Source organism: Leguminivora glycinivorella, chromosome 9, assembly GCF_023078275.1.
Source record: "Leguminivora glycinivorella isolate SPB_JAAS2020 chromosome 9, LegGlyc_1.1, whole genome shotgun sequence".
Classification (NCBI taxonomy): Eukaryota; Metazoa; Arthropoda; class Insecta; order Lepidoptera; family Tortricidae; genus Leguminivora; species Leguminivora glycinivorella.
Genome location: NC_062979.1, coordinates 12,989,629 through 13,017,199, shown reverse-complemented (window position 1 = coordinate 13,017,199; position 27,571 = coordinate 12,989,629). Strand labels below are relative to the sequence as shown.

The 27,571-nt window shown below is 34.7% G+C and overlaps 3 protein-coding genes across 4 annotated transcripts in view; 2 read left to right on the top strand and 1 right to left on the bottom strand.

Annotated features, from left to right (window-relative positions):
* Window positions 1-27,571, bottom strand: part of LOC125229852 (endoribonuclease Dicer) — a 101,936-nt gene that overhangs the window by 31,660 nt on the left and 42,705 nt on the right. The window lies entirely within an intron of this gene.
* Window positions 1,668-12,414, top strand: LOC125229900 (juvenile hormone epoxide hydrolase-like). 2 transcript variants are annotated; one of them, XM_048134839.1, is made up of 7 exons: window positions 1,668-1,932; window positions 4,853-5,038; window positions 6,191-6,580; window positions 7,684-7,841; window positions 9,735-9,919; window positions 10,585-10,819; window positions 11,210-12,414. In XM_048134839.1, exons 2-7 carry the CDS (start codon window positions 4,853-4,855, stop codon window positions 11,424-11,426), a joined length of 1,371 nt encoding a protein of 456 aa, XP_047990796.1. In that variant the 5' UTR covers window positions 1,668-1,932; the 3' UTR covers window positions 11,427-12,414. The 2 variants fall into 2 exon arrangements, with proteins under 2 accessions (XP_047990796.1, XP_047990795.1); XM_048134838.1 differs by having other exon boundaries at window positions 1,669-1,972.
* Window positions 17,254-27,570, top strand: LOC125229902 (juvenile hormone epoxide hydrolase-like). Its single transcript, XM_048134840.1, has 7 exons — window positions 17,254-17,711; window positions 20,935-21,120; window positions 21,480-21,869; window positions 24,832-24,989; window positions 25,530-25,711; window positions 26,118-26,352; window positions 26,638-27,570. Exons 2-7 carry the CDS (start codon window positions 20,935-20,937, stop codon window positions 26,852-26,854), a joined length of 1,368 nt encoding a protein of 455 aa, XP_047990797.1. The 5' UTR covers window positions 17,254-17,711; the 3' UTR covers window positions 26,855-27,570.

The window sequence follows — 27,571 nt, the reverse complement described above, 5'->3', positions numbered from 1 at the left end:
CTTAAGCAAAAAAATCTCAGTTACAATTTATACCTACTGAGAAATTCATGTTTATTTAAGCGTTAAAAATATATGTTTAAGATCGGTGTTAAATGTCTATATATACTTAATACAATGCAAATTGATATATATATCATGGTCACCATTTTTACCTACCTAGATATTCACATTAAATGAAAACGGTAAAAAAAAGTACACAATCAGATTTATTTTCTGTGTAATATCGCTAATAACTGATCGCATCTGAGTGCACCACAAAGTTAATCTAACAAAGTTTTCGGTTAACTATTTTGCTGTTAGCGAAAAGTGGGATAATGTACTTTATCTCATGATTTTTATAAGATATGAATACGATCGTCTTTTTTTTTATCTATGTACATAATTACTATTTGATGCTTAATAATAATACCCAATAAAATATCAAAAAGGACGAGTTATTGAATTATGTCCAGGGTACCTTACTTTTACTCCACTACCGTGGGTGCGACAGAAGTTGACAGAACCACTTGCGTATCGTTCCCCATGGAGGGTTAGCGTCAGTATTAAAACGCAACAGGAGGGACAAACATCAATTTTCCATACAAACACTCTCTACTATTTCCTGCGAGGTTTTTGAAGCTAGGACAATGATTTTTTCAACCGTTTTGATTTTTAAAGACCCATCAATAAAATCCAAAAACGGCCTTATTCATTATGGCGCAAAAAAGTGTGATATTCCAAATTGGTAACAATTAGCCAAAAAAAAAAACTAAACGATGCGACACAGATTACGTCATTTTTATTCAGATTCTCAAATTTCGTTCCGTTTGATTAAGTTTTGGAGGAGGAAACAGTCGAGAGCGGCACCTCAATTATAAGATTCTTACGCAATATCTTTTAACTGAGTTTTTCTTAATGGATAACTTTTTTTTCGATAAATCTAGTTAATAACACTAGTATATTAAACTAGAATTCCCAAATTGAAAGGGGGACTCCTTTCCACTTTAGCATTTTCGCTCTTGTTGCGTCTTAATGGCTAGAACTGCAATGCACCACCTGGCTGTAATACTGACCTAAATTTTAGAGTTTAAGGTGCACTTTCTCAATGCATACTTTCTCTCCGATGCGGTACCCAGTTTTTTAATGCAATGTTAACAAAAGACATTGCGTCATGATACTTGCAACTTTCAATATTCTGAGATGCGATAAGAATGATTAACAAATAATACAAGATATGACTATGTCAAGTTTTATTCTATTTTAAAGGCGTATGCGTAAGTTTCACGAGTCTGTTCTTTCTGCCTGCCTTTTGACGCCCCCGGAGGAGGAGGATCCCTATTTATACTGAAGCCACTCAAGAAGCCCGATCATAATTGAGGAGGAAATATTTCAAATATGAAGGAGCCATTAATGTAGGTATATTTTTATATATTAACGACTGAAACACCTATCATAAAACAACGCATATAAATAGGTAGGTAACTTAATTTATAAAAAAAAAAAAACTAAGTACTCTTAGTAATATGCAAAATACACTTACAGACTAGGAAAACAGCTAGCTGCTCATCTTTTTATTATTTAAAATGTCCCGTTACGTTACTATGGTGTACCCACATACAATACACGTAAAATGACACGCACAGTATGTAACACAAGTCCTAATGCTTCTTTACAACGTAAGCATTTCTATAGCAATAATTAGAAAAAATAGACGCGAGATCGCGCAACGGTATCAAAGCGTAGAATTTCAGTGGTAGTAGATGCGTATCGTTCAGTGTGGATGTATCAGTGATTAGCGATTACCACGGCAACGTAAGGTCGAGGCTAAATAAACTGTTCCGTCGAACTCGGGCGCGATTTTGGCAAGTAGCGGGCGCGCGGTAACACGTGTATCTCGCGCGGTAACACGCTCGCGGAAGAGATTAGTGATTAAATCTGCATTTAGTAACACCGGTGAATATTGTGTTTATTATCATTGTGTATTATCATCAAGGTAGGTTGAGAATATTTTGAAATTTTGAGTGTGTTGTATTGGGTATAGTTTTTTGCACCAGTTTTATTTAGCAGAATTAAGTTATAAGTTGAATAGACTTTGCGTTGAATCGGCAAAAATAGAATAATAAATTTAAAAAATACTTTCTAACTTGAACTCAAGTTTTATTTAATGATTCTATGTGATATTTTGCAAAAATATAGTATGAAGTGTGTAAATAGTGTTGTTGTCTAATATTTCACCGTGGTGAATTTGAACTGTAGGTACATACCTACAAGGTTCATTCAACTTTCATCGTCAGATTATTCGATTCAAATTTGGCTAGCATGTTTATTGCGTGCGTATTTATTGTTGAAAGATTCAAGCTATAATCGAAATGGTTTCGTAGATATAAGGTAATTTATTCATTTTGATAAATTCGGTGTACTATCAATATTTATATTATGTTTTGGTTATGTGGGTTGTCGTAAATTAGAACACGTACCGTCACTTCAACTGCGCAATAGCTAATATGTTACTTAATTTACAAACAAATTCCCCTCAAACAATATTCCAATCGAAGCGACGAATACAAACTAATGATAGGTGCAGTTATTTAATCAACTTAAGATAACTCAAGTTTATAAAAAGATAAAATTCCTAATTCCACAAGTGTATGTTTACATAATATACATAGAATAATAATCATTAAATCAAAATATACACACTGTATACACAGAGCTGACAGCAAAACTGTTTGGTTAACTTTTATGAGAAAGGTGCCAAAATATCTTTTGTTTTAAATGATTTTTCGTGGTACAGGGATATGGCTACATTTTTCACTTGGGTATATCATCTTAAATTAGTCTAAATACACAATTCAATACTGTTGCTGTGATTTTTCAATGAATCCTAGTTTTTTTTTACTTCCAACGGTAAAACCAGTTTCTCTACAATTTATCTGTGCTGTCTCACGTCCAAAAAAATCCCACTTTGATGCTTGCTTCAGGAATAGGTACTCCGACATGTTATTTTTAGAAATATTACAAGCAAATCTCTGACTTGGCCATTTTCAAAATTTGGGTCCCCCCAATTAACAAAAGTTGTTAACAAAAATTAACTCGCTGTCAGTTTTGTGACGATAATTAAGCATAAAATCTGTCTTAAAATGTACTTTTTTATATTCTGAACGTAGATTATCGCTTAAAGTTTATGTAATTAACACAAAAACAATATTTTTATTGAAATTTTATGCTTAATTATCGTCACAAAATTGACAATGAGTTAATTTTTGTTAACAACTTTCGCTAATTGGGGGGTCCCAAATTCTGAAAATGCCCACTTACGGTATGCGACATCGACACACCTTTAGACTAAACAAGCACAAACGCAAAATCTTTATATTACAAATTTTATTGCTTAAAGATGCGTTAACTAAAATTAATTTATGTCTGTCTCCATATACAGTGTGTTACCACCATGCCAATCACCAATCATTAGCAATCGTTTGCGTACATCAGCAAAACAGAGTTATTTAAATAACTTCAATAAATTTTCTGCAATTTGCACATTTAATATTGTGCAGTTTTTTGCATATTGTGTAGTTTTAAGTTTATTACGAATAAATATTTTTGATTGATTGATTGATTGATTGAATATACTGCGTGTAATTATCATCACACACACTCACATCGCTAATGCCTAAATACTCACGGTACATTGCTGACAATAAATTTTTTGTTAGAAACTTTATAAAGTCGATTTTTAGGGTTCCGTACCAAAAAGGTACAACAGGAACCCTTATGGTGCGACTCTGTCCGTCTGTCTGTCCGTCTGTCACATTCCTAAATATCTCGAGAACTACTAATGCTATCATCTTGAAATTTGGAATAGTTATGAACATTGTAAACCTCTACAAATAGAAAGTATAATTTTTTTAAATATATTAATTTTAATTGTAGAAAATGGCGAAAATGAAAGGGGGGCAAACTGTAAATTTCAAGTTACTAGGTCAGGTGCGGTATCGTTGGAAAGAGCTCAAATTGAACGTAAATAAGCTATTTTTTATAATTTTTTTGTTGTGGAAAAAAAAAAGAATTTTGAAGGAAAATGTAAAAAAAAATACCGTTCCCCCCCTTATCTCCGAAGTTTACCAACGAAAAATTATGAAAATTTTAGTAAACATTGGTTTTATGCTAAATATTACAGGAAAAATATAATCGTGTTTGTATTTTGAATACTTTTTTTTTAATTCACAAAATTTTTTTCAGATTTTTACTTTCAATTTACCCACCCTTGCGGATGTATATCGTACTTCAAATTAATACGAGATGTTACGTAAACCATCTTCTGTCCAATAAAGTAAAAACTGTTTAAATCGGTTAACATTATAAAGAATTATCCCTGAAAAACCAGGTCGCGCAAATTAGTTAGCAAATTGACCGGGAGATGGCGCTATACACAATAATACTCATTAGTAAACTGAAATAAATGTCATATACAAAGAAAAATTATTTTCTATGAGGATAATTTAATTTGTTCTAAGAATACTCATTAGTGCCTATACTTTTGTCTTCTAGTCAAGTCATTAGAGTTATATGAAAATATTAGATTATTTTTACTAGGTAGTTTGAAAGATTTATGAATTAAATTAATTAAGGCCATGATGTGGTTTAGTTAAACAACTACGTTAGAGTTTTGAATGATTCACGGTTATTTTCATTAGACTTATATGTATACCGGGAGCTCGACGAAAATAAAAAAGGTAAACACGGTCTATATCCCGGTCAATATAAGTCTAACTACGTTAGAGTATGCTACTTTAAAATGACCATGTGCTGGTTACATGCATACAGCAGCATGTACTTAAACATTAAAAATGATTAATTGTAACAATTTCAGATGATAAAACACATATCATGGCTAGTCGCTGCGGTGGCCATAGGCTATGCGGTCTTCTGGACTTACTCACTACACAGAATTCCTGAAATGCCCCAACTAGACCCAAATCGGTGGTGGGGCAGAGAACCGCAGCCAAAAGAAGTGGACACCAGTATTCGGCCGTTCAAAATTGAGTTTAATGACACGGTAAGATGAACGTTAAATAAAAACTATTAGTACTTAAGGATTTTACGTTTTTGACAATGGATCAGTGAGGGCAGCTACCAGATCCCGTGCTGCTACGCGAAAACAGTCTTAAAAGATCCTCCCTCGATTCGCATGGATCAATTGGCATAAGAAAAGTTTGATAAAAATAACCGCTTACTCGCATCTTGTAGAGTTTTTCTAAATTTCTAATCTTTAATTTAAAATCGAAGAAGAGCCCTAGAAAATACGATATACAAATATCTCTTCTATATAACTTGCCGAAGTTTCATAAATACGACAAATTTTGGTAAGATTTTGTACATAATACCAGCGGCGACAAGAGCACGCTCGATCAAAAATTCTAAGGACCTAGTCAAAAGGCGTGGAATCATTTGATTGTGTAAATTTATGTGACAAAAATTCGATTAGGTACTTCAAAAAGCCTCCAATCCACAGGCAGCAAACAAAATTACTACGGCCAGATGTCGTGCGTACCTACTTTAGAATAATTCTACCATCTACGTTAACAACAACACACAAATTGTATTTTTTGCAGGATGGACACGACCTAACTCACTCAGGCGTCGAGCCGAACACAATTTAATAATATGATTTTACCTTTTTTTCGACGTTTTTGCCAAGTTACACTGGTTGTGGTCACGGAAGACAGAGTACCTATACTTTTGTTAAGACCATGTAACATCTTTATTATAATACCATGGATGCAATAAATGAATTAGTACTTATAACAAAATAATGTTAACATATATAGTAGTAAAAGTATTAGACGACCTAAATGACCTAATAATGGGGTGGTTGGCAACTGTCAAACGTTTGCATATATGACGGCGCCATCATACATAGCTTGTCCTTGTCTTAGAGGATTATCCAAATAAATATCGAAAACTTAATATGAAAACGAACATCGATAAGGATAAAATAAAATATCATCCCTTTGCTTCCTCTAGCTAAAAAATCTACTGATATGTTGCAAGTTTACTATCCATAGTGATACATAAGTTGTTACATAACCCAATAAGTAATTTTTTTTTTTCAAAAAAATCACTCACAAGCTCATGCAAACAGACATGACTTGCAAGTCTTGCAACTACCGTGCTTAATAATTAATCAGCAAAAACTTTTGTTTTTCAGATGATCTCCGATTTAAAGCAGCGGATAAGAAACCGGCGGCCCCTAACGCCACCCCTAGATGGTATCAACTCTGAGTACGGCATGAATACCGCATATCTAGAGAAGTTATTATCCTACTGGACAGAAAAGTACGATTTTAAAAAGCGAGCGGAACTTCTGAACCGATTCCCACATTATAAGACCAAGGTTCAGGGTCTAGATATCCATTTTATACGAGTAAAGCCCACAGCGACAAATGTGAAAGTATTACCATTGCTTATGCTGCATGGATGGCCCAGTTCCTCAAAGGAGTTTGACAAGGTTATCCCGATATTGACTACTCCCAAAGATGGATACGATTTTGTGTTTGAAGTAATTGCTGCTGATTTGCCTGGCTTCGGATTTTCTGAAGTAAGTTTAAATGTTTTAAAGTAAATACTTACAACCCGTATATGTATTTGTATATTCTTACCCCCTTATTCATAAACGTTCACTAAAGTTATCAAGCCGATAAAGTTCGTTTGTCCCTTTCTATCACACCAATACGTCGGAAAGGGACAAAAGAACTTTATCGGCTTGATAACTTTAGTGAACGTTTATGAATAAGGGGGTTTGTCTGCGAAATGTGAAGCATATAGAGGAAGAGGAACTTAATTATTCAAACTGGAGTAAAATCGATATCTAAGTGGATATTAAAATTGTGTTATTGTCATCTGATCCTAGGATCTAAAGTTGATTAATATTGTTAGGGTAACACGGGGTAAGATTGAAGGGTTTTTCTTGAAGGGTAAGATGAAAATTGTTCCATATAATGCAGCATCGCGGCGGCTTTCTAAGTTTCTCGCAAGAAAAATCCTTACATTGTACCCCATGTTAGCTTATTAAATGTTGTGTTGTATAAGAACTTAGCTCACATTTAGCCCTACAAACCTGTTTAGTTTCTATTTAATAAAATAAAACTATGGAAACGGATTAAATCGCGTATCGCGTATCCGTTTCCATAGTTTTATTTCATGAGTAACTATCGCGGTAACTGAAGACAATATCTTATACTTTTAAATTCTTGTATATTTATTTATTTATATATACCGACGATCTCGGAAACCGCTCTAACGATTTCGCTGAAATTTGTTATGTGGGGGTTTTCAGGGGTGAAAAATCGATCTAGCGTAGCCTTAGATCCCGGAAAACGCGAATTTTCGAGTTTTCATGAGTTTTTCTTTCGCGTTAGTAAACGTAAAATATGGTCGTTAATTTCGCCGCGCGCGTATCGATTCCGCTTAGCTCAGTCGTACGACTCGTACGAGGTCGGTCTAATGTACGCAGATAGATCGTAGGTGTCAGGGTTTCGGATCCCGGCCAGAAATTAAGTTTTTGTTATTTGTCTTTTTTTTTGTTTTTGTATTTATAAGAGTTTTTTTTTTTATCTAAAGACGTGATATATTAAAATAGAACCGAGCGAAGCTCGGTCGCCCAGATATTTTTGTATTTAATAGTTTTAATCTGTATTACAGGGGACAAACAAGCCGGGCCTAAGTCCAGTACACATAGGCATCATAATGAAGAATTTGATGAAACGGCTGGGAATGAATAAATTCTACATACAAGCTGGGGACTGGGGTTCACAGGTCGCCGCCCATATGGCTACCATGTATCCGGACGATGTGTTAGGGTAAGAACACATTATAATTCAAGATGTATCTAAATATAATATCCATGGGTGCACGGACTAGCCACCGCTAGCACTGATGCCTGATGATTGGCCTCCACATGACTCGAAACATGTCGCCAATCGCGATATATACTCTGTCAAACAAGTCTGTCAGTAAATAAGAACAAAGAAAACTATATGCATCCTTTTCTTTAGGGTGCTAGAGAAAAGGATACCTATACTTTTCTTTGTTCTTATTTACTGACAAACTTGTTTGACAGAGTATATTAACGAGAGTTTATCCGTATACCAACACGGTGTAACATTAGGAAACCGAATAATTTGAACAGCGTATTCCTAATCATATTAGAAGACTAAAATGTCATGAAAACTCATCTGGATTTCGCCTACTTTCAGAGTTATAAGCATTAAAAAAATAACAATTACTTATTATTTCTCAGAAAAAAACGCTTTTTTGATGGCGATGATGCCGTTATCGGACATAATCTCACAATCTTCGTTGATAGATATCAAAAAATAACTAATAACTCATTGCAAAAAAGTATTTTTAGACAAAAAATATTTTTTTTATTTTAAGTGGCATTTTTACGAATAACATTCACTTTTTTTGCCGAAATTCGCTTTACGTCATATAACATTTTATCTTTATTTTGCCCTCTGAAATGCGTAGTTAAAATCTTTCGGTTCCCTCATGTTACACCGTGTATTTCAATATTTGGATGCTCACGAAAGTTTTACGTCTAATATTTCAATCATAATTTGAATAAAATCCCAGGCTTGCTTGCAAATGGCGAAGTAAAAAAGTACATGCTGAACCTATAAGTACATATTTTAGTTCGACAGTAATTCTCTATTACCTATACTCTATCTTCTTTGCTAATACGATCATGATAATCTTTTAACCTGTCTACTAACAAGTGTGAATGACCTTTAATTACATGCACATTACTTGATAATGATAATCGAGCAAGCATTGCGAATCTAAATTGTTATCAGTAAAAGCACGTGGCCACAATCAGCTGAATCACCCGAGCGCAATCAGCAATAAAGAAAATCATCCATATTCCTTGCAAATAAAGGACTTCTGTTCAAAGAATTTATATTGCCAGTATAAAATTGTAACGCAACGAAAATATTTGTTTGTATTATTTTGGAACATAACGAAATTAATGAATCCTCATCGATGATGTGAAAAGCAGTATATATTAACATGACAACTATGTAATTATATGTACTTACCTACTTAAAACTTATAGACTCATGGATCCCACAGTCAAACTGTGCAAACAGGTTTGGGGGACACAGTATTTTATTTAATCTTAAAATTCCTATGTATAACGATTATTTATTCAATAAATAATAAGTTAAAATACACACAATACATAATAGTAAAATAATTTCCACCTTGGGCGTTAACACTTGAATCTTTCAAACGCAGTGGGTTTAGAATAGAATAGAATATTTATTTGTATTAATTGTACATCGTCTCATTCATCTTTCATACACTATTTACAATTAGGTAAAATAATCATAAGTATTTCAAAATCACAATAAAATCATTAAATTATAAAAATTAATAATTAATTAATTAAATTACATAAATAAATTTAAAATGCAGGGGCGACTTTGAAAATTAAATTTTCAAGTCATACTGTAATGGAGTTGAAGATTTTCTATAGAAGATTAATAGGAATATATAGTGATCTAAATAGTTACATTACCAGTTTCAGTAAATGATGAATCTTAATGGTAATTTTAAGGCCGTTCGATCACCATCAAAGTAATTTTTTCCTAATTTCACCCCGGTTACCTGTATACTCAGGTTTTTACTTTAGAATTATAGAATCCTTTGCATTTTGCTCCCTTGTGACTCAATCTACTATTAATTTCCAGACTCCATTCAAATATGCCGCTATCGTCGATGCCTATAAGCAGTATAAAGCTAGTCCTTGGGTCCCTAGCGCCCAGCTTGCTTGGTGACCATTCGGACCGCATATATCCGTTGAAGAATCTGTTCCGATATCTTGTGCGAGAGAGTGGCTACTTCCATATCCAGTCGACTAAACCAGATACAATTGGTAAGTATACCTAAAAATACTTGAGCATTCACTAAAATGTCTTCGTTTCAAAGAAATTGTTTTATAGATAAGTATAACGAAGATTCTCATGGATTATTCTCTCGAGTGCCAAATTGTGACTTGTAATAAAACTTTCACAACACTCAGTCAAAAAAAAACTACAGATTTGAAAAATTAGACCGTTTAACTTAATAGCTCTCATGGAGCATGAGGCTAGGGGTGTAACCAAATCTACCTGCTTGATTCGCATCTTATGTATGGGAAATCGCATATGAACACGCATGCGTTCAGCTTTCCGACTCGTAAGCGTCTTCAGACTAACGAGTGATTTCTCATACATAAGATGTCGATACTATCGATGCGAATAGATGTAGTTACACCCTAAGACGAATACATATAATCAATTGGGTGAATCCACGTAAAAGTAATGCGAGTCCCGACTTCATTGTTTATTTGAACTACAGCTGCAAATAAAAGGTTCTATGCATACTCGTATATCGGGAAAGTCATACTTATTTAGAGATATATTATCACTTGAACTTGCATCGTGAATAAATGGAACATATCATTAAATCGTGACTCATGTTACTCTTGCCGCGGATTGACCCAATTGAAGAGCTCAATATGCTGTACTTAATAAACTGAAATTCAATGAAATATTTCAGGTGTCGGCCTAACAGACTCGCCATCCGGTCTGGCAGCTTACATTATGGAGAAAATGGCGATATGCAGTAACAGGGACCAGTTACACACGCCCCATGGAGGTTTGGAGAACTTGGAACTGGAAGACGTATTGGATACTGTGACTATACAATGGGTGAACAACTGTATAGTCACGTCAATGAGGCTGTACGCGGAAGGTTACTCTACGACGACGCCTGAAGTTTATGCGTTGCATGCGTAAGTATGATAAGTATGTGTATTGTTAGGATCAGGCGTTACTTTGCGGAAATTCATATACATTTTGAATTTTTATACAAATTCATATAACACCGGTGCGGAAAAGAGAAAACGAAACGAACGAGAATACATTAAAACACGACCGAAGCACCGACCGACCTATCAAATCCACACGTGTCTTGTAACACAACGGTTTAGAGAACGTATTACCTATAGACAAATTTTCGATTTAAATTTCGTTCATAATTTAGACAAAGTTGTATCAACGGCACAAACAAATGCCCTTACCGGGATTCTAACCAAAGACCATGACTTTTCCTACCACTTCCCACTATGCCATTGCTATGTGTGATTCATCCACACGAATTAAGATGAGTTTTTTTCTTTCAGAATACCAACAACGGTACCAACAGCCGCTATAAAGTTCCTATATGAAGTGATGTACCACCCCGATTGGATTCTCCGGGATAAATTCCAAAACTTAGTGCGGTCAACAACCTTGGATTTCGGTGGTCACTTTGCCGCCTTACAAACGCCGAGTGAACTTGCTGACGATGTATTCGCGGCTGGAGCTGAGTTTTTGAAGTTTCATGAGGCTAAGAATTAGACTTTAGGTACTTGAGCTTTGAAGAAGGGCCTTTGGATTTTATAACGCTAATTACGGGAATAGTCTCGTCCTGCCCACTATACACCGTATACAGTTTGGGCCATTGAATTTTAAAGCAACTTATTTAATGAATAGGGTAAATTTTGCTTTGTATCAAGTTTTAAGTGAAAAATAATAATTTTCAGTATAACCTTAGCCTATCCAGGATTTTAATTAATGACCTGCAAAATATGTAGTCTGTCCTTAATTAAGCACATTGGGTAGGATGAGGATAGGTCAACTTGGTGTCCATTTTACGATTACGTCCGATGTCATCCGAACTCGAAAGGCCTTTTGAATACCTCACGGGCTATACGAGTAAGTAATACCTAAAACAGTACAGCCAATACAAAAACTGCTGTACCAGCTAAAATGTACCAATGACTTAAGATGTGAAAATTAGAGGTTTAATTTTATACTTGTAATGTTAAAGTCAAAGTTTTGTGAGAATTTGTATGTATGTGTGTATGTACCTATTTTTTATTGTTTTTCTAATAAGTAAGTAAGTAAATATTCTTTATTGCACCATTTTACATGTTATAAATATACAGAATGTTGAGTGAGAGTATAACTAGGTAACAACAGGCGGATCTCTTCCAGACAACCTTAGGGTAGCTGGAAAAACGGAATAAGTATACATTACTTAAGTGAGTGAGTTATGATTTTATATTTTTCAATATTAAAAACTTGCATTTTTGCTATCAATATACTTATAGTTAATTTTAATTATACGTGTATCCTGTTAAGACTTCGTGTAAAAAATACGTTGTACATATTAGTTGCTATCTAAATGAACCAAATAAAGTATTCCTTAGTTTCAAGGTTTTTTAGAAAGAAAAAAAAACCGAAGCTTACTCCCACTTTAAATAAAGGTTCAAATCAGAAAACAGTGAGTAACTTATTATAATTTTTATCCAAACAAAATCTACCTTCAAAAGGCTCCTTAAACCACTTGAGCTTAGCAGTTGAGGGTAAGTGCAAAGATTACCCGACCAAATAATAATAACACTCCACGGCCGAATTCGGCCACGGCGACTGCTGTCAACTCCGGTAATATAAGGGGGTTAAAAACGTGTCATACTTTCTTGCGGTGACATGGTATCTTACGGAATCCAAAGTCACATCAAAAAAATGTACGAGAATTGTACTAAATTGTACGCTAGTCGCTAATTTAAAAAAATGTACTACACGTAGTTATAAGAAAACAATGATCAATATGTCACCGCTAGGAAGCATACTTTCTGTAAATACTTGTAGTACATTTTTTTTAATTAGCGTAAAATTTAGTACAATTCTCGTACTTAGTTTTCTATTTGGTTTGTTAACCAAAAAACCAATGTTGTAATTGTAACTATTGTTTTTTAATACCTAAAAGTACAGAGTAAAGGTAAAAGTAATCATGAAACAAGAAATCCATATTAAGTACGTGTTGATTAACAAATAGACTGATTTTGTTGTAACAAATTAACTATAGACATTATTTACCGATAAAATAATTATGTTACTTTGTTTTTTTACCGAGCATGCAGCATGCAGTAATAGATAGATAGATAGAATACTCTTTATTGGCACACCTCAGCAAGAGATACAGAAAAAAGATACAGCGGAGACAAAACAAATGATTATAAATAGAGGCAGACAACAGGCGGTCTTATCGCTAAAGAGCGATCTCTACCAGACAACCTTTGGGTAGCGGAAATAAAAAACATAATCAGAAAGAGTAGGTGCTTCGAAATGAAAAATCATACTTATTCTAATTTCCAACACACAAATTAAGTTAATTAATGTTAAGTTTATAAAATAAATTTCCTCTAAATATTTGGTTAGTTTTAATAAATTATCCCTATTTAATAATTAAAATAAAAAATGTACCTATACTGAAATATCTTATCCATTCTTAACAGAATAGGCTACTTGACCCTTTTTTAAAGTCTGTCTTATATGATTAAGTACTGTCCAATAGGCTACTAGACTCATATCGAATTGGGCACAATAAATGATTGTCTTCTGTAGTATTTGACATAAAAAACCAATATTTATAGATTTTGGGTATTAAAAGTTTATGATGACTACGTATTTTCGATTAAAAATGTGTGTATTTTTTATTTTATTTTGGCCACCGAAAACGCTGTCGGCGATATACTGACGTCATCGAATTCGAACTTACTTCATGTCAAAATAATCACTCACATAATGAACTTTCTGCCTCATACTTAAAAGTCAGAAAATGTTGTTTTCGAATATAATGACCTGATGCACAGATATTGTTGTGTGTGTTGTTTTCGCCTGATTACGTAAAAGTAATACATTAAAAATATTTTTTGCTGTTTTTAGGTCCTAATAAAAAATAGTAATATTTTATTTTGGTTAATTGGACAGTACTTAATCATATAAGACAGACTTTAAAAAAGGGTCAAGTAGCCTATTAACCGATATAAAATATTACCTACCATTTTTAACTTCTGATTAGCAGAAACGTCTGCAATCGATGCCGTTAGGCTTAGAATAAATTTAAAAGTGGAAAATGTCTGCCTTGGGTGAGACAAAACCCAAGGCAGACATTTTCCACTTTTAAATTTATTCTAAGCCTAACGGCATCGATTGCAGACGTTTCTGCTAATCAGAAGTTAAAATTTAGCATGGTTAGCGCATCGTAACTGGTGAATTTCCAATATGACTTGGAACTCCGCTTGCCGTTTAAGAAGTATAACACTCTTACGGTAGATGTCGCTACGGGTCCCATTGACCTTAGTAGTGGAAAATTTCGCTGGCTTGGTTGAAGTCTTGGTTGCTCAGTTGGCAGAGCGCTGGAGTATCGATTACCTACCATATTTTATTATGACATTTACGACCTAAAAACAGCAAAAAATATGTTTAAAGTATACTGTTACGTAATCAGGCAAAAACAACACAGTCATGTTAATCTTTAGATTATCTGTGCATCAGGTCAGGTCATTCTATTCAAAAAACAAAATTTTCTGATTTTTGAGTATGAGGCATAAAGTTCATAATGTCAGTGATTGTTTTGACATGAAGTAAGTTCGAATTCGATGACGTCACTACATCGCTGACAGCGTTTTCGGTGGCCAAAATAAAACTAAAATTACACACATTTTTAGTCGAAAATACGTAGTCATCATGTCATCATACACTTTTAATACCCAAAATCTATAAATATTGGTTTTTTATGTCGAATACTACAGTAGACAATCATGTATTGTGCCAAATTCGATATGAGTCTAGTAGCCTATTGTAAGAACTCAGAATATTCCACAGCGAGAGCGCTCTCTCTAATTTGAAATTCAATACAGACGACCAGTTTAGAATTGCCTATTCGCACATGTATCATATAAGGTTTACGGTATACAAATACATGCTCTTTATTTTTTTTACTTTTAGCGTAAAGAGTATTTCTTGTATTCTAATTCTAAATTCTTATATTCTAAATTAGTTTATCCATATCAGGAAATAAATTTGGTAAATATATCCATGCAAACGAAGCCGTGGACAACAGCTAGTATTATGTAATTATCGACCTCCCACCTCACTCTTGCCAGCCAACTGAGTCAGCCTAGTCAAGGTGACACTGACGATCGCTTGCGTTACGAACACACTTATATACTCTATCACTTATCTATTACGATTTACGTATACCTAACTATTGAGAAGTAAATCGGACTTGAAGAAAACCATGTATATATCTATAGTTTTATATCTAAAATTCATAGGCCTTTACAATTCATCCCGAATACGAAGCGAACAGGCAGACGAAACGAAGTATTTCCACACGGGTGAAGGAACACACAGCGGATGTCAAGCACCGTCGGCAAAAGTCTGCACAGCAGTCTCTGAACATGTCATGGATAAAGTCAATCATGCTATAAAGTTTGATAAGCCTCTGGTTCTTGCTAAGGAGAAGCGGTATATACCCAGAAAGTTGCGCGAGGCCATTGATATCAAGAAATATCCAAACTTTAATAGAGAAGATGGATTACTTTACCACCGGCTTGGGATCCAGTAGTAAATCTAATAATGGAACAAGCACGACGAAGACTGTGAGGCATTTGTGTTGTATGGTGTTGGACATTTGCAGTTTGTTTTTTGTCAATTTTGTGTAGATTAATTGATTAATTGTTTTTTAAAGAGGAAAGTCAGCTCCTTGTAGCGGAAAGGAAGATATACCGGAAAATCCTGGGACCTGTCAAGAAAGATGACGGCACGTGGAGGATAAGGAAGAATGCCGAAATAGAGGAGTTGGTGGGCAAAGCGAACATCATCGGCGTAACCAAATCCCACAGACTTCGCTGGTTCGGCCACCTACTAAGAATGGGAGAGGATCGGGCTGCCAAGAGGGCGTATCTGGGTGGCCGCCCGGCGGGTCGGCCCAGATAGCGCTGGGGAGACAGCGTGATGGCGGATCTGTGTCAGCTACAAGCCGATAATTGGCAGGAAGCTGCGCAGGATCGGGATAAGTGGCGTGCTCTCGTTTTGGAGGCCAAGATCCTCTTTGGATCACAGTGCCATACAGTGTTGGCCGTAATCGTCAATTGCCATTAACCATTAATCAATTGCATTGGCCATTGATTTCGCAATTAATCAATTGCATTAATGGTAATTGCAATTGAATGTAATGGCCATTGAATTTTTGCGAAGCTTAATGCCATTGATTGTCAATGCAATTGTCTGATTAATGCCATTAAAGTTAATAAAAAATAATGATCACTGATTTCAATTGCGATTATGTTTAATGCAATTAATTTATTTTTTTCATGAACTAATAATTGATACTACTATTTTATTAAAAGTATGTAAAAATTATAAATCATATGAAAACAAACTTCAGTGAGTCAGTAAGGCCCAGCAGAATGACCCGGCCTAAACCCTGGCAGTGCTTATAGGGGAACTCAGGTTTGGTGCGACATAGACACACGTGTGTTGTACCGAACCCGAGTTCCTCTAGGTGCAGCCAGGGTTCAGTATCAGCTCTACCTTGGGTACTGCTCACCCAAGTACTCATCAAGACAAGTCCTACGACGAAAACAGCGTTTGCCTATGTTACACCAAAACCCGAAGTTCCCTTAGGTGCTGCCAGGGTTCAGCATCAGCTCTATCTTGGGCTCTATCTTGTTATCAGCTCACCCAAATACTCATCAAGGCGAGTTGGATGACGAAAACGGCTTGTTTTTATGTTGCACTAAACCTGAGTTCCACTAGGTACAACCACAACCAGGGTTCACGAAAAGCAGAATAGAAGTCTCAAAATAAGTACCTACCTACTTAAAACTTTTATATGTTTCGTCTTTTTTAAATTACACTATTTATTTTTGTTAATTGTTAATTGTCAATGACACTTTCAATTTACATTAGCAATTAATTTAATTTTTAATGGTTTGTGTAGCAATTAGCCATTTCAATTGTTAATTTTTCGAAATGCATTAACGTTAATGGCAACTGGTGTTAATTGCAATTAACAATTAATTTTCCGTCAATTGTCAATGGTTAATGGCAATTAACGTTTTCAATGGTTAATTTTTAATGGTTAATTGCATTGACGTTCGGCCAACACTGGTGCCATACTAGTTAGTTAGTTAGTTTTTTAACATAGTAATGGTAAATTTTTTGAATATTATATAACTAGCTTTATTTATAGTGTGTGAACCTGCCTTAGAAATCTATATTATTTATGGTCATGGTTCGTTAATATTTCTTGTATGTGGGTAGCTTTTGCACATTGTAATTTTTCCTCAGTCACCCGTTGACACGAACGCTGTAAAGTGTTCAAAACGTCGGGATGAATTGTAAATTAATTATACGCGATTTAATCCGTTTCCATAGTTTTATTTCATGAGTAACTATCGCGGTAACCAAAGACAATATTATTCATAGGTCTTATCCACCAGTTATCGCATGCAGTTCTTTCATGCCTCCTTCCATCTTGCAACAGTGACGGTTGTGTTACCTTCGCTACCGAGCGTTAGCAATTGGCATGTTGGTTACGAAAACCTAACCGACTAAGGGCCAGTTGCATCAACCACAGGTTACATGACACCGACGTCACACAGCAGAACTATGAAAACTCCCATACAAAATATTTAGCGAACGCTATAGTCGGTGACAAACTGTTTGGTGCAACCCTAAGAGTAATCGTGAATGAAAAGTTTTACGGTCTTGGTAGTCAGTTTGCTTTGTTAGTCTTATTGAATGGAACATCGCTGAAGTGCTGTGTTATTTGTGATTGTGTAAAAGGTGGGATTTTACGTTTAGAAGACTTCTCTACACTATATATGATATATATCAGACAAACTGGCAGTATGTTAAAACACCTAGTAATAGAATTGACTAACTACTATAAACTAATATTATATCTAATTGGCGCCGTGCTAATCTTGCGTGCTGTAAAATGAGAGAGGTAACAGTTCAAGTTTAAACTAGGTACAGGGCCCTAATCAATGCTATAAAATGTGTGTGTGTGTGGATTGAGTGAGCACCTTCCGAAAATAAAAAAAAATATGCTGATCATTTAGTAAAAGTTCTAAAACAATTGTAAAACGAATCTCTGAATTTGTAAAAAGATAAATCAAAAGATACAGCCATTAACATGTGCTCACTCAGTTCTCACAAACTACCAACGAAAACAGTGAATATATTCATTTAACATATAATATTTATATACTAACATTTAGTAAAAAATAGGCCAACCTACCTCTATAAATATTAGATCACCTAGTGACGTATTAAATTTTTTACAAATCTTATACTTTTAAACGAGCAATTCTTGTATATTTATTTATTTATTTATTTATTTATTTATTTATTTATTTATTTATTTATTTATACATACCGACGATCTCGGAAACCGCTCTAACGATTTCGCTGAAATTTGTTATGTGGGGGTTTTCGGGGGTAAAAAATCGATCTAGCGTAGCCTCAGACCCCGGAACACGCGAATTTTCGAGTTTTCATGAGTTTTTCTTTCACGTTAGTAAACGTAAAATATGGTCGTTAATTTCGCCGCGCACGCATCGATTCCGCTTAGCTCAGTCGTACGAGGTCGGTCTAATGTACGCAGATAGATCGTAGGTGTCAGGGTTTCGAATCTCGGCCAGAAATTAAGTTTTGTTTTTGTCTTTTTTTTTGTTTTTGTATTTATAAGAGTTTTTTAAAATAGAACCGAGCGAAGCTCGGTCGCCCAGATATTAGTTTCTTATGCTCACTCAATCCACACACTTTTGAAAAGCCGAATTTTGATGAAAAACATAAGATTTAGACCGCTATTATATGTGTATAGTTTAGTAAAAGTGAAATGGGAATTTGTAAAATACAAAACGAACCACTAACGTGTCAGGTTTTTTTATAATAAATTTTTGTAAGTGCTCACTCAGTCCACACGTTTTGAGAAAGTTAAAAATGTAAATATCTTACGATTTGTAGCACCTAAGACACTCGAAAGTACTTCAACATTTAGTAAAAATTTTTACTAAATATCCACCATCTAATATTTTATATTCGTTGTCTGGTTTTAAAGATAATCAGACATAACAGTTATGTCTGATTAAAGTTACTTTTCTCATACAAATGTATCAAGTACGGTGACCACACTATGTCGGCTCCTGATTTTCCCCACCTTCCCATTGTCATATTGAGATTGGGGAGTTTCGTCAATTTTGATAATAGTTTACCGGATTTGTAAGTGGGAGCGAGAAAAGAATAACTATTTCTCGCTCCCACTTACAAATCCGGTACGCTCATCTGTTAGCCCGATTAGATTACCAGGTTCTGGTTTCTTACTAGTGAAGTATTATATTCTTTGTTTCTTACCAGTTATTATTCATGTCCTTTTTAATGCATGCATGTCGATATGGTTATTATCCTGACGTCGATAAAAATTACACAATACACATCATCACTAGGCCAAGAACATAACCTAAAAACAGTTTGCAGATGGAGAATTAATATGGTATTAGTTTAATATTATCAAAATTGAACGAACGAAATTCCCCAATCTCAATATGACAATGGGAAGGTGGGGAAAATCAGGAGCCGACATAGTGTGGTCACCCTACTTGATACATTTGTATGAGAAAAGTTATGTCTGAATATCTTTAAAACCAGACAACGAATATAAAATATTAGATGGTGGATATTTAGTAAAAATTTTTACTAAATGTTGAAGTACTTTCGAGTATCTTAGGTGCTACAAATCGTAAGATATTTACATTTTTAACTTTCTCAAAACGTGTGGACTGAGTGAGCACTTGCAAAAATTTATTATAAAAAAACCTGACACGTTAGTGGTTCGTTTTGTATTTTACAAATTCCCATTTCACTTTTACTAAACTATACACATATAATAGCGGTCTAAATCTTATGTTTTTCATCAAAATTCGGCTTTTCAAAAGTGTGTGGATTGAGTGAGCATAAGAAACTATTTGTAAAAAAATTAATACGTCACTAGGTGATCTAATATTTATAGAGGTAGGTTGGCCTATTTTTTACTAAATGTTAGTATATAAATATTATATGTTAAATGAATATATTCACTGTTTTCGTTGGTAGTTTGTGAGAACTGAGTGAGCACATGTTAATGGCTGTATCTTTTGATTTATCTTTTTACAAATTCAGAGATTCGTTTTACAATTGTTTTAGAACTTTTACTAAATGATCAGCATATTTTTTTTTATTTTCGGAAGGTGCTCACTCAATCCACACACACACTAAAATGTTTACATCAAACATAATTAAAACATATAAATTATATTAAGACGCTACAGGAGCAAAAATGCTAAAATGGAAAGGAGCCCCCATTTCAACTCGGGAATTGTAGTTAAATGTACAAGTGTTATTAACTAGATTTATCGAAAAAAAAATGTCCATTCAGAACAACTCAGTTTTAAAAGATATTGCCAAAAAATCTTTAAAATCGAGGGTCCGCTCTTGACTGTTTCCTCCTTCAAAACTTAATCCATAGTAACAAAATTTAAGAATCTGAATAAGTAACAATGAAATAATCTGTGTCGGACCGTTTAGTTTTTTTGGCTAATTGTAACCAATTTTGAACACCACACCTTTTTTTGCGCCATAATCAATAAGGCCGTTTTTGGGAATTTTTGATGGGCTCTAGCGTCTTTAAAAATAAGAATATCAAAAAAATTAAAACGGTCCGACACAGATAAAAATAATAATAATCTGTGTTGAAAAAATCAGGGAAGAAATAGTCGAGAGCGTTTGTATGGAGAATTGACCCCTCCTGTATCGTCTTAAGTAATTGTTGCTCTATCTAGATGTTCTTTTATTTTTCTTAGCATATATATATTTACAGTACAGCATCAGTTAGATGGTAATAATACTCGTGATTATACTGATGGTAGTTAAACCGGTCCTTGGCTTGTGTTATTAAGTGTTATTTTAACAGGAAATATATAAACTATGAGACTATAAAACTAGGTATAAATTTATGCTAAAATTTCAGATGTTCAAATACATATCATGGTTGGTAGCCGCTGTAGCAATAGGTTATGGGGTGCGCCTAACTTATAGTGTCTACAAGGTCCCTGATATGCCCAAACTGGACCTGGATCGATGGTGGGGTCAAACACCTAGGCCTAAGGAAGAGGACACCTCCGTGAGACCATTTAAAGTTGAATTTAATGATACGGTAAGAAGAATAAGGTGTTTAGGCAAATTACCAGTTTACATACAAGCTATAAACTATATTTTTTGATACAGTTAAGGTAAAAAAAATCTTAAAAGCTAAACGATTTGGTTACAATAAAAATAAACTGACAGAGTGAACGTTTACAATGTTTTCATATGATAATTATTATTATGTAAAAATACTAATAAATACCGTTATCACCACTGCCGATGACAACATTATCATTATTTTGACCGGTATAAATGAAGCATAGCAGGTTTTTAAAATTGAAAATTGGACTAGACGGCTAGAATCTTTTTTTAGAATAGTTTTATGCTTCAATAACTATGTTATAATTATAAACGTTGCTCATATTTCAGGTGATTGTTGATTTAAAAAAGAGAATTAAAAACAGGCGACCTCTAACTCCGCCCCTAGACGGCATTCAGTCAGAGTATGGAATAAACACCGTTTACTTAGAGAATCTGCTAACTTACTGGTCAGAAAAATATGATTTTAAAAAGCGAGCAGAACTGCTGAACCGATTTCCACATTATAAAACCAAGATACAAGGGTTAGATATCCAATTTATACGAGTGAAGCCGTCAGTAAAGAATCTCAAGGTATTGCCTTTGCTCGTGCTGCATGGATGGCCCAGTTCGTCTAAGGAGTTTGACAAAATGATCCCGATGTTGACTACTCCGAAAGATGGATACGATTTTGCGTTCGAAGTTATTGCTGCTGATTTACCTGGCTTTGGATTTTCTGAGGTACCCCAATAAACATTTGCTTGCCCTTGTCTCATTTACTCATTCGTTTTACTTAATATCATCAATTCATCAATCACACAGTCCACACCTTTTCTTTGGTTTTTCTCAAGTAATGTATGAAAAAAAATTCTTTAAATTTTGATTATTTTCACCAAACATCATTTTACATTTATTAACCCCCGACGCAAAAACGACGGGATGTTATAAGTTTGTCGAGTCTGTCTGTCTGTCTATTTTTGTGTGTGTCTGTCTGTGGCATCGTAGCTGGGTAGGGTAGGTCCCGAACGGATGAACCGATTTAGATATAGCTTTTTTTTGTTTGAAATCTGAATTAGTCGAGTGTGTTCTTAGCCATCTTTCATGAAAATCAGTCCACTATGTCGCGGTCGGGGGTTTTTTCAAAATATTAATTTTGTGGTTAGCTTATTCGTTAAATCTAACCGCTAATAACACCGCACAAAAAAAGAAGGCTGCACAAATATCTGACACGCTCTTATGGCTCTCTCTACTTAGAAATAAGATTGTGTGTGATATATTTATTTGCGGCTTCGTGCGATGTTTTTGTTCATGACTGTGCCATGTAATAATTTGTATTTATATATTTTACGTGAAAATATCGTGCCACATGAATTCAAGATAACTTGAGTACTGTGCATTGCGTGACAATAATTTAATTGAAGGTGACCAATAATCTAGTACTAAACAGACACGTTTACAGATATGGGCTACTAGACAGACACATATAGAATTTGGCACAATAAATGATTGTCTTCTGTAGTATTTGACATAAAAAAAACAATATGTATAAATTTTGGGTATTAAAAGTGTATGATGACTACGTATTTTCGATTTAAAATGCGTGTAATTTTTTATTTATTTTGGCCACCGAAATCGCTCTCAGCGATATAGTGACTTCATCGAATTCGAACTTACTTCAGGTCAAAACAATCACTGACATAATGAACTTCATACCTCATACTCAAAAAGTCAAAAGTCAGAAAATGTTGTTTTCAAATATAATAACCTGATACACAGATAATCTATAGATACAACATGACTGTGTTGTTTTCGCCTGATTACGTAAAAGTATACTTTAAAAATATGTTTTGATGTTATTAGGTCATAATAAAATATGGTAACATTTTATTTCGGTTAACTGGACAGTACTTAAACATATAAGATGACAGACCCAATCATGGACAGTTTAAAATAAAATTTTGCCTATATTTGATATTTCACTGATACCTACATATAAAAATTTTACCGCTAAGCGTGTTAAAACTTGAATGTCCTATCCTTCTTTTACATTTCAAGCGTATTACAGAATAGATATTGCTAATGGTTTTATCATAGTTAACAAATTAAAACGGGGTATTTTTTCTCCAGTCATGGACGGCAGTTCTCCAGTAACGGACCATTATGGACAGTGAAATAAGTTTAAAATTTTACTTTTAAAGCCAACTGATACTCAATGAGTCAATTTTATATACCCCAAATAAAATTAGTTTGCGTTATTTTACCAAAGGATTGTTTCTTGTAAATTTTGGTTTCGTAAATTGTTCCTTGTCCATCATAGGAGGTATCTAGGCAGTTTTCCGGTTCCAGTTATGGACACTGGCAAAATAACACTATTTCTTTATATCTTTGGAGTAACAAACTAGTATGTTTTATACCTTATCTCATGGTTAATGCAGTAAGTAAAACTCATTCAAGTTTATACCGAGTAATATTTTTTTATACATGAACTCAACTCTCTTAGCAACATGACTAAGAATTCGTCCAAACATTTTTTTCAGTAAACTGATGACTTTTATCTTGCCGCCAAATCCTTCAGAAATAACCGAAATAAATGAAACTTCGAAATTAAGTAGCTCTATGACTCTTGTTTATGGTAGGTACAATGTCGTCAGTTTTTAGAAACTAAGTTTAGAAACTTATTTTTAAGGATTTGTGTTTTTTTGTCCATAATGGCATCACCGTCCAATTAGAGGCTGCCTAGGTGGCAATATGTCGTGACGAAGGAAACTTTAGCTATCTTTCTCTGTCAATTATCCATAAGTATTATATACTAATTTAATATTGTATCAACAAGTTAAACAGCTGATGAAAACCAAACTCGTTATAAATAGAAAACAAATGTTTCCTAATACCTATAGTACAAGGCCGTTTGCATGTTAAGACCGCCAGAGATCAAGGTTACTTCATATTCAAAACATAGCGGCAAAGGCAAACAAATAAACAACACTATTTGACGTATCTTTTTTCTAGTCAAATAATTTATTTTATCTGTCAAAATGAATAGATATGAAATAGTATTTTATGCAACAGGCGTTTAAAGGAGGCCAAAAGAGACGAGTGGTGTCGGTAACAATCTGAGGCGAAGCCGAAAATTGTTAATAAAGATGCCACGAGTATTTTTTTGACTCAGTTAAACACCGTTGCATACGGTACTTTTTTATGACCATGCACTTAGTTTTTAATAGTTTTCTAGAATAACTTTTGTGAAATTCACACTGTTTCCTGTATTTTGCACTGCCAGCGCAGCTGCCAAAGCCATCCTCCGCCGGCTTACCGCGCACGCGCGCAGTATCGTTGTAACAATGCGTTGCCATGGTTACAGGGCCAAACAATGCGTTTTAAATTTTTTCGTTACTGCGCGCATGCGCGGGGGTGCCGGCGAGCGTTGGCTTTAGGGAATAGACTTTTATGTAGGGTTTGTAGGGCTGTAAATGACGAATAATAGTTCGGGAGTAGAAAAAACAGAATATGTGACGTCAAGTTCAAGATAGAGACTCTTGCAGTTTATCGATTTTAATACTTTTTTTATTTGGAAAATAAACAGCTTATCGCACGTTAGTGAGATACACCAATAGTTGCCGGCAACATTACAGTGAAGGAACTATACATATCTATACATCGATACTGTATATGATTATTTAGTATGTTTCTTCACATGTTACAGGGTACGAGTAAGCCTGGTCTGAATCCAGTACAGATAGGCATAATAATGAGGAACCTGGTGAAACGGCTTGGTTTTAATAAATTCTACGTTCACGCTGGCGATTGGGGATCGCAGGCCGCCACGCACATGGTCACTATATTTCCTGATGAAGTAATGGGGTAAGAAACTGATTAATTGAATAGGTACCTTTTTTAAGTCATTATTATTGCAACCATAGTGTAGTACGTTATTGAAACTACAATGTTATTCTATTTCGTGGATTTAAAAAAAAACCGATGAACAAATTCTAATAAAATTCTGTGACCGTAGTTCACTAATTTATAGAATGCGAAGTATAGAAGAGCAGGACATTTTTGCAAAAGATGAAATCATTTGAAGCCTACACATTTGGTCGTAATTTAGTTTAACATTTGAAACCATCACGAAACATTTTTGCTTTTAAAATATAAATAGACTTACTTATGCCTACATACAGCCCGAGGCGAAGATGAAGATGTTCACCCTTGATTTAAAGGTGGCCAAGTTATAAGAGGTCGGAAATATAGACGCCGGCAAAGAATTCCACTTCTTAGCACTTCGCAAAAGAAAATAAGAAGTAAAGCGCTTGAAATTGATAGAATATTGACATAAAAACAAGCGATTTAATACACTACTGTTCTGAACAATAAATAAAATGAATACTATTCTTCAATTTCCAGATTTCATACAAATATGCCATTATCAGCAAGCCTTAAAAGTGTTCTCAAGATCCTGTTAGGGTCGCTGGCTCCCAGCTTAACTGGCGAACATTATCAACGTTTATATCCTCTGTCTCAGCTACAATACATTGTTAGAGAATCTGGCTACTTCCATATTATGGCGACTAAACCTGATACACTTGGTAAGATTTACCAGTACTAGGGTTTATTGTTTGTATCAGATGTGTAAAGCGGTGGTGGCCGAGTGGATATATGTATAAGTAAGTAAACTTTATAATGCACCATCAACACAAAATAGACAAGACATTACATATAAAAGAAATATGAAGGTGGAAGTAGAAGGATAGAATGCCCAAATATAAAGCGGAGGTCGCGGTTTAAAATCCTGGCTTATGCTAATGAGTTTTTCGGAATTTACAGTACGAAATATCAGGTCATATTTACCACTTTTTGAAGGAAAACATTGTGAGGAAACCTGCAAGAAATTCTATGGTGTATGTGGTCTCCAATTCGCATTGGGCTTGCGTGGGGACCATTGATTGCTAAGCCTAAAATAATGTCTTCATATTATTTATTTTTATATTCTAGGTGTCAGCTTAACAGATTCGCCAACCGGATTAGCAGCATACATTACTGAGAAAATGGCCGTCGGAACTAACAGGGAACAACTTGACACGCCTCATGGAGGGTTAGAAAGCCTGGAACTGGATGATGTGTTAGATACTATAACTATACAGTGGGTAAATAACTGCGCTGTCACGTCTATGAGAGTGTACGCTGAGGATTATTTTGCTAGTTCACCAGAGGTTCATAGATTGCACAAGTGAGTTGAGTTTTGAATATCCTTAAACAAAGAAGTCGTCATCACTGCCAATACCTATCCAGGGAATTACTCAAGTACTTAATAACTAACAAAAAGTCGTCATATCTACTTAAATATGTAAGTAGGCAATTGCTCATTTTATGTATATAAGTATTTATATATTATATATATCGTTGTCTGAGTACCCACAACACAAGCCTTCTTGAGCTTACCGTGGGCCTCAGTCAATCTGTGTAAGAATCTCCTATAATATTTATTTATTTATTTATCTCCAATTAATTTCAGGATACCTACAAAGGTCCCGACAGCAGCTATCAAGTTGAAGCACGAAGTAATGTGGCAACCCGACTGGGTCCTCCGGGACAAATTCCCGAATCTAGTGCAGTCTACGTCCTTAGACCTCGGAGGGCATTATGCGGCCCTAGAAATACCTAAAGTATTGGCTGATGACATTTTTGCGGCTGCGACTAAGTTCCAGAAATTCCACCAGGGGAATGTGTAAAAGAAGGATCGGACTGTTCAATTAATTGTAGTTTGTAGCGTTAGGTCTGCTAAGCTTAATACCATTGATAATCTTAATTAGGATAAACCTATAGTTTAGTTGATGAAAAAGAGGCAACTGAGGCTTTTTATTAAGAGGATTATAGGTATTTTAAAATAAATAAACGAACTCAACGAGGAAGCTGGTGTCCCGAATACCTTTAACAACTATCCTCACCTTTCTACTATGAATCGTGAAAGTAACTTAATGCGTGCCCTAAATCACGGTTAAAACCGTGACAAGTATTTCTGTTTGCTGGCTATGCACGAATGGAACATAGTCAAAGTGAGCCTGACGCTTTTGAGCTAGTATTATCATACCGAATCAAAAGTGTCAGTCAGCGCTCTAACGAGAGTCTGTTATTTTAGGCAAAATCTCCATGCGCAGGCGTCAATTAGCAGGACGCATGTGTCGCTTAACTTCAAACCTGGGTAAATCCATTCTGCTTTAAGGTTGAATATATAAAAAATACAATATGATCTGAAAGATAATCAACCTTATAGCAGAATGAATTAACCCAGTTTTGAAGTTAAGCGACACGCATACTCGTACTATCCTGCAATAAACCGCTCGTTAGGTATTTTAACGCCCAAGTGGGGAGGCCTTAAATATGTCCGTGTCTGAAAATTGATTTTGTCCCAATGTGGGACAATTTTCTGGCCGCCATAACTGATAAAA

Coding starts and splice junctions, on each gene's coding strand:
- LOC125229900 (XM_048134839.1), top strand. CDS start 4,853: ATGATAAAACACATATCATGGCTAGTCGCTGCGGTGGCCATAGGCTAT. Junction 5,039..6,190: donor AAATTGAGTTTAATGACACG/GTAAGATGAACG, acceptor TTTGTTTTTCAG/ATGATCTCCGATTTAAAGCA. Junction 6,581..7,683: donor CTGGCTTCGGATTTTCTGAA/GTAAGTTTAAAT, acceptor TCTGTATTACAG/GGGACAAACAAGCCGGGCCT.
- LOC125229902 (XM_048134840.1), top strand. CDS start 20,935: ATGTTCAAATACATATCATGGTTGGTAGCCGCTGTAGCAATAGGTTAT. Junction 21,121..21,479: donor AAGTTGAATTTAATGATACG/GTAAGAAGAATA, acceptor CTCATATTTCAG/GTGATTGTTGATTTAAAAAA. Junction 21,870..24,831: donor CTGGCTTTGGATTTTCTGAG/GTACCCCAATAA, acceptor CACATGTTACAG/GGTACGAGTAAGCCTGGTCT.